The 8,318-nt window shown below is 29.9% G+C and overlaps 1 protein-coding gene across 1 annotated transcript; it reads left to right on the forward strand.

The window, feature by feature from the left end:
- The first annotated feature begins 4,327 nt into the window (after positions 1–4,327).
- Positions 4,328–6,042, forward strand: LOC145165974 (putative glutathione S-transferase). Its single transcript, XM_079084901.1, has 2 exons — positions 4,328–4,709; positions 5,455–6,042. Exons 1-2 carry the CDS (start codon positions 4,386–4,388, stop codon positions 5,806–5,808), a joined length of 678 nt encoding a protein of 225 aa, XP_078941027.1. The 5' UTR covers positions 4,328–4,385; the 3' UTR covers positions 5,809–6,042.
- Positions 6,043–8,318: the final 2,276 nt, after the last annotated feature.

Here is an 8,318-nt window from a genome sequence, read left to right on the forward strand (position 1 = left end):
GCCATCGTTAGAGCGACCTAAATCAATCGGTTTTCTTCATCTTTCAGTGGTGGAGTTTCAATGTTGTTAAATTTCCTTGCAGGTATCTATCCATTTGACATCAAATATCAAGAACTTTTAAATGTCGATAGTTCATCATGTTTCGAAGTTTAGTTTTGAATTGTGTACTGTTGTAGGAAGGTCCATCTTCGAGTCGTTAAAATGTAATATTCTTGATTTTTCTTTCACTATTTATGCTGGAAATGTCTTTGTTTTGTGTATGATTATTGGTTAGGTTAAAACATTATCATTTGATTCCTTTCATTATTTTCGTTTTTGTTGACAGTTTTATTTTTATTTTTTTTTTTTTTTTTGCAAATCCCACCATAAGCCAGTGATCTATCGAGTTGTCCTTTTGACGATTTTCTTTTTAGGGTATATTGATGAATATTTTTTTTAGATCAGACCTGCACCGCTATCCAATAATGAACCCTAAACAGTAGGTCAAATAAGAAGTATACCTGGTTTGTGTTTCCTTTTTCTTTTCTTCCATATTACTTTTTCTCAGTCTTTCTAACTGTATATGTGTGTGTATTTAACTATTTATTTGAGAAATAGTCTTGATTGTGTGTGTGTTTGTGTGTTTACCTCTAATTGTATGTGTTTGTGTTTTTTACTTTGTTCCAGTGGTTTTTGATGTGGGCTTTGAAAGAAAATCAACCATGTAGCAATTTCAACCTGCATAGTAGAAGTTTGGTGATGAGGAATTGTAAGTAACGTTCTCAGGTTTTCTAAAGATTTTTTTTTCTGTTACTAATTTGTATTTACTTCCCTTTCCATTTCAATAGATCATATTAGTTGCAATTGTTTCCTTTGGTGTAGTTGTGTGTGTGTGGGGGGGGGGGTGTATATGGAAATTTGGGTTAGGTTTAAATGCAAAAATACTAATCTACTTTCATGGATTTGTTTATTATAACATCCTACTTTCAAGGAGTTGTTTATTTGAAGTGAAGTTTATGTACTTCCGTAGATTTTTTTTATTGCTTTGTGTTTTCATGGTACTTCTATCATTTCTGTTTTTTTATCATGAAAAGTCAAAAACCCTTGCCATGTCATTGATTTAAAACTCTTTTCCTTTTGGATTTTCCTTTTTAGCTTGATTCTATTTTGACATGTATTTAGTTGGCTAATGTAAGGGAGGTTTAAGAATAAATTTCTACACATCTTAACACATGAGAAGTAAAACATCAGAAGTTGTTAGTTATTGAGGTGTTTGAAATACAAAGAGGGGTTGTTGGGTTTTCTTATTTTTAAGGAGAAACTGGTTGATTAATCCTGGAACTCAAGTAAAATAGTCAAGTATGATGTAGTTTTAAAAAATATTTTAGGTTTATTGTTTTTTTATTGTTAATGTTTATTGACTTAATTGAGATCTTATTATGAAGGTTTGATTTTAATATTTTTTTTTTGTTGTTGATGCCAGGTCTGATGTGGAATTAGGATTTGAGATTCCATTCCATGGAGTATTTTGTTGCCAAATGGTTGGATGTCATGTCCGTAGCCCCTTCTTGATTTGCTTGGGTGCTGCTGTTGATGTTAAATTTTTTTTAGAGTAATGACCATTATGCCCTTGGATGTTCTTTGTTTGATTTTTCCATTAGAGTTGTGTAAGTCTTAACAACAGTGGGTTCTGTTGCTACTGGTAAACACTAATTAAAGGAAAAAACAATCACATGGCATTTTTCTTTGCCCCACAAAACCTATTTCCTATTTTCTTTTGTTTTCCTCTGCAACCAAGAAATCGAAAACCCTAATCTTTCTTTTATTTTCTTATTGGTTCGAAACTTGCAGGTGGTTTGTTCTCGGTTTTTTAAGGTGCTTTTAATGGTGATGAAGGAAGTTGGTGGAGGATGGTGTAATCTGAAAGAAGAATGTGAAACCAGTCGACAGTGGCGGTTAGTGATGGTGTGATGTGGGTGGTCTTCCGGCTAGGAGTGGGTCTTGACAGATGTGCTTGGAAATGATGACAGTAGGTGGTGTTGTTTGTGGTATAAGGTGGCAATAGTGGCAGGTTTTTGCTGGTACTGTAATGGTGGTTCTCTAGCAGCATTGTGGGGCAGAATTTGATGAAAAATGAAAAATCAGTTGAGGTTCTTGAATATTTGGAACATGATATAAACTAAGTATTGATGTTTTCTGGATTCATTGGTTAAGTCTTCGTTAACATTACGACCAACACAACTCCAATGGTATTTGTGAGTGGCGGTAGTTTCATATATATCTCTATGTGTGTGTGAAATGAATTATATATATTACTGTATAAGTTTGTGAATATGTATCTGAAGGTGTCTCTATCTATGCATGTGTCTGAGTGTTGATATATTTACACTGTCTATGCATATGATGATGTATATGTTTGATCAATGTTGATATATATTTACACCGGCGTATCATATACATGTGGATATAAAGATTTGCTGATGATTGCGATTTTCCATTTGGAGATTTTATCAAACTTGCAGGTGCAAAATGAAGAAGATGGTAATATTTCAAAATTCCAGCACAACACCAACCTCTAACTTACTGCAATGTAAGTAATTAATTCCTTATAAACACCCATGGATGAATAAGTGATTACCTTTTTAGGACAGTTCCTTCTTTGATTGATCATCATAATATGTGGAATGAATGGAGTCCAACTGTGGAGGAATAAGTGATTATTCTTTGGGACAATATTCATTTGAATCTTGAATGAGCTACTGACTCATTGATGATAAATAAAAGGAATATTGATTCTAATACTACGGAAACTATACAGAAAACTATACACTGTCATATGACAATGTATTCATCTTATTAGAAAACTTTTTAACTTATATATATCAAATCTAATCCTAGATATCGAAAATGTTATGTTATTACAATTATATATATAATAAGAGTGAATATATGTCAACAAATAGGAACAAAAATGTAATAGTAATAAATTATATAAGTGTAATCATAACAAACGATGATGTAATAAGAAAAATCAAAACATGTCTTTTATTTGCATCTCAATATGAAGAAAAAAGATAGAGAATTGTTTAATAAAAAGTTAAATTGGTATAAACAGATTTTTTTTAATGTGTAGTAGGAGCAACAGAAAACGAATACACAACTTTTTATAATTATTTAGGCTGTATGTGAAAAATGGATATTTAATTTTTTATAATTACTTTGGTTGAAATTCAAAAAAGAAAGGTTTGTCTAAGTTCAAAAAACAAAAAGTAAAGCCGTAAATCACTATTGATCAAGAAAACTTAAAGGCTATCACTACCAACATATATAAAAAACAAGTCGGACATCAAGGTTTTCTCAAATATATAAACTATTAAGAATGATATTTGAGGTATGGGATTAAACTATCATACCTACATTGCTATTTTTTTTGCATTTAGCCTATTTAGGTGCTAACTACAATAATTATAAATGTACATTGATTGGTTTTCCTTTTTAAGCTTTTTGTTGGTGAAAAACAAACAATATAATTAGTATGTATATGTTGCATAAACTTTTTTATAAACATTAATAGTTTGAGTGTTTTTTTTTTTTGAAAAATTAAGTAGATATATGTGCGAGACAATATAGATACAAAGATTTTCCTAAAAAGTTAACATGGAATCCAAGCTCACATCATTGGAATCCTTGAGAACATGGCTTAATGTGAGGTCGTTTGGTTTCTTATAATCCCGCTGAAGGGGAACGATACTACCTTCAAATACTTTTATCACATATTAGTGGCCTTACATGTTTTGAAGATTTGTACACTGTCAACAACGTAAAACACCAAACTATTTGCGCAAAATATCTAATCGCCTCTAAAAACTAATTTTTGAAAAAAAAAACTATTCTCACCCGTCGCTTGTCGCGGGTAAACGGCTAGTATATATATATATATATATATATATATATATATATATATATATATATATATATATATATATATATATATATATCCAAACTTAAATATTTTAAATAAATCAAAGTCTTTTTGAAATTCTTAATGGGGGGTCACAATTGAATATTTGTAATGACATGATGGGGATTGATTAAAGGTAAACACATCAATTTTCTAAATAATTGTTTATACATGAATTATTCTGCAAATACGAGCAACGTTTACTAAACATAAAACCTTATAAAGGATTAAAGGGGACAAAATCTAGTTTTTTTTAATACAACATAAAAGTTTATATGGCAATAAAATAATAGGGGGGAAGGAAGACCGTCAATTAGAGGGGGCTACAAACTGTGCTTTGGCCTTTGTGCAATCACACTTCAATAATTTCCTATATATCCTTTTTCCATTTCTTTATTTTGGTTATACGTTGGTTCTCTTTTCTAATTTGAATGTGAAGAAGTCAATGGGGTCAATGGGAGACTCGGAGGTAGTGTTGTTGGGGTGGCGACTAAGCATGTTTGGTGCAAGGGTGAAAATTGCTTTGGCTGAAAAAGGCGTCATGTATGAGTACAAAGAAGAAGACTTGCCACACAAAAGCCCTCTTCTTCTCAAGCTCAACCCGGCTCATAAAAAAATTCCAGTTTTGATTCACAAGGGAAGATCTCTATGTGAATCCAAAATCATAGTCGAGTACATTGATGAGTCGTGGAAGAGTAAATCACCATTGTTGCCTTCAGATCCTTATTTCAGATCTCAAGCCAAGTTTTGGGCTGACTATATTGATAAGGTATGTATGTATTTTTGCCTTCTTTAATTTCTCGCCACAAACAAAGAAAGGAAATACATATATATGCTCGTTAACTCTTGTAAAACATTAGTAAATTCCTATTCCACACCATTATTTGTTATTGTTTAGAAAATCTTACTAAGATCATCTCTGATCATAACACCATTTTCTGCATCAACATGTTATCTCCAACTCATTATGGATTTATGGCTATGTTTAATAAACTAAAAAGTAACCTATAATTTAGCTAACTTTAAAGCTATGGTTTTTTACTCGGACTATCAGTAGCTTTGAGAGATTTAAATTAATAAATTCTTCCAATTTTGCCCTTCAATAAAACATGTACAATCATTCCGTTAACGTTAAACTCTCATAAATTAAAAAGTAACCTTAATCTCTCATTAAAGTTACACCAATTTTTATTCTGAAGTATATGAAGTAATTGCAAAATACTAATCAAACATCATCGTTGTTTAGAAATTATTGAGGAAAAGTATAACTTTTAAATATATTCTTTAAAACCGTAACAATTTCTCTTAATAGTTTAATGTCGAATTTAACTGATTAAAAGTTTTTTCTTTACAGATAAATAGAGACTACAAATTAAGTTAAGTATAACTTTTTTATTTGTACACAATCTTATTTAGATATTTTTAAAATTTTACTCCCTTTAATGATAAGATTACTTGGTAACAAGGTATTGTCTAAAGCATAAAGCTTACACATAGTTTGTTAACATTGATAGGTTATATACGACGTTGGGATGAAATTCATGGCGGGTCCAAAAGGTCAAGAAATGGAAAAAGCAAGGCATGAATGGTTTGGGTACCTCAAAGTGTTGGAAGGGGAGCTTGGGGAGAAACCATATTTTATGGGTGATGCCTTTGGTTATGTTGATATTGTATTGATGTCTTACTACAACCATTTCTATACATTTGAGACTCTTGGAGACTTCAGTCTTAAGATAGAAAGTCCAAAGTTATTTGCTTGGGCTACAAGATGCATGAAAAGGGAGAGTGTTTCCAAGAGTCTTCCGGATCCACACAAGATTTATGATCATACAATCATATACCGAAAGAGCATTGGCGTACAAGACTAGTTCGTATCAAATCGTGGTGTTTGTTTTATGTTATTAGGAAATAAATTCATATGTTGTGGGTAGCTTTTCACGAGTTTTTGTCCATAGTAGGGTTATAGACAAAACTATTTCCCATTCTAGTATACATTTAAAACTATTTACTTTTTTAGTATTTTTTTCATTTTTGTTTAATTTTTCAGCTTTTCTTAATGTTTTTTTATTTTAAATATATCCAACTTTTCTCCATTTCTTTTTTATTTCACATTTTTACTGTTTTTCTAAATAATAATTTTTTTTTCAAACTTTTAGTGTTTTTTTAAATAAAAATTTATATTTATATTTTTTATTTTTGTTTTTTATTTTAAATATCTATTTTTTACATACAATTTTTTAGCCATCATAAAATTAAACATACAATTTTTTCATCATATTAGTTATAACAGCAGCTTGAGAGATTATAGAAAAATCATCATTGTCAATCATGTCTATAATAGAATTCATCTACAAAACAAATAAAAACAAACAAAAACTAATAAAAAACTAATAGAATTCATCTACAAAACAAATAAAAACAAACAAAAACTAATCAAAAAACTCATCATGTCATCTATGACAACAAGAAAAAAGAAACAAAAACTAATCAAAAATTGCTTATATCATCTATGACAACAAGAAAAAAGAAACAAAAACTGATCAAAATTTGATTATATCATCTATGACAACAAGAAAAAAGAAACAACGACTAATCAAAAATTGATCATATTATCTATGACAACAAGAAAAAAGAAACAGAAGTAAAAATTGCAATCAATTCCATCTAAAAACATCAAAAAACAAGCTGTGACATATACAAAAAAATCAAACAGATGCAGAACTTGATCTTCAATTCGGTGGAGAAGGATCAAAATCAAGAAAAAATGAGAGTGCAATGAATTAAACAGAAAAAACTACAAAAAACGAGAAGGAAAATAGGTTGCATACCTTGAAACCGGCAAGTTTATGGAGGCGGTAGGAGGACGGCGACGGGCAGAAGAGGTTGCAGGTAGGTGGCCGGCGTAGGAGGAAGAAGCCACAGGCGGCTGGCTATGGCGGATGAAGCCGTTGGCTGAAGAAGACGATTGAAGCCCTAGCCTGTTTTCGTTTTTTTTTTTTTTTTCTGTACGCTGTTCCGTTCCAGCATGTAGGGAGCGTTATTTTTTTTTTGTTTTTAATCATAAAAAACAATAATAATAGTTTTAAATTCAAAATAATACTAATAAGGTAAATAGTTTTGAATGTATACTAGAATGGGAAATAGTTTTATGTATAACACTAATATGGATAAAAACTCAGCTTTTCACATGAATAAGTTAATTACGTTGAAGAATTCAATCCATATCTTGCGGATTGTGTTTCTCAATTACTAGTTATAATATTTTCATGAGTTTTTATTTTATTTTTCTAATACTGTGTATGTTACTTTTCTAGGATTTTTTTTTTCATGAACAACATGTTATTATTTTTTGACCACCGTATTGGTGTGGTTTACTTTAATGACTTTTGTTTGTAATGTGAGATACATACACTTTATCTTACTTAATAGCTTATGCTTTCTTGTGAAATAAAGTATGAATGTATGATGACATCTTTCTCATGGGAATTGGGAAAATACATTCATATTGGCAGGGCGGACACAGCTACGGGATAGTGATATTTGAATTGTGTTTTGATAGATATTAGAACTAATCATCCAATAAATGTTTTAGAGGCATAGACTAATTTGAAGACACCAGTAGAATTGACGAGTATGTCCCATTTTTAGCATTAAAAATAGTAGAATTGACGACTATGTCTCCTCTTTAGCATTAAAAAACTGTGTTTAGAAAAAAAAAAAAAAAAAAAAAAAAAAAAAACAGGTGTAAATTTAGCATTTGCAAATAATTTCTCCCTTTAGCATCACATAAACGGTCATGTCATCAAAAAGAACATATTTATTTAACTTCTAATATATATGCAACATAGCAGCGCAACGCTGTAAGAATACCAATAATAATCTGGAAAGAATAACTATTTTATTTTTATTTAACTTGTTGATTCATATTTATTAACTGCATTCTCAAATTTTAACCAACACTAGAAATCAAACACTATTAATAACTCTGGAAACAATGATTTACTTGAGTTTTTTTTTCTATTGACTAAAAACTGACCCTCTCTGATTATTCGATCACTTAGACTCAACTAGATCATATAGTTGATTTTAATTTAAATCAGTCATTGCATATCTACTCTAATAAATGAATATTTTTTTGTCACATGTCACTCTCTCATTCAATTTATCAAATGTCATTTTGTGGTTATTTTGATTTAATTTCTTTTCCACATGTCATTTTATGGATTTTTATATTTTAATAAATTTCACATAATACTTTAATGTAATAATTACAATAAATGTAGTAATAAATTAATATGAATGTCATTAATGGACTTATCTTCTTATTTCAAAATTTCTAAATTAAAGCTATTAGTTTATTTTGTTTATTTATTTAAAT

Source organism: Lactuca virosa, chromosome 1 (assembly GCF_052849685.1).
Source record: "Lactuca virosa cultivar CGN04683 chromosome 1, Lactuca_virosa_CGN04683_v6, whole genome shotgun sequence".
Taxonomy (NCBI): domain Eukaryota; kingdom Viridiplantae; phylum Streptophyta; class Magnoliopsida; order Asterales; family Asteraceae; genus Lactuca; species Lactuca virosa.

Excerpts from the sequence above, each read along its gene's own strand:
- LOC145165974 (XM_079084901.1), top strand. The coding sequence starts at position 4,386 with ATGGGGTCAATGGGAGACTCGGAGGTAGTGTTGTTGGGGTGGCGACTA. Across the intron at positions 4,710-5,454 it reads GGGCTGACTATATTGATAAG|GTTATATACGACGTTGGGAT; the intron begins GTATGTATGTAT and ends TAACATTGATAG.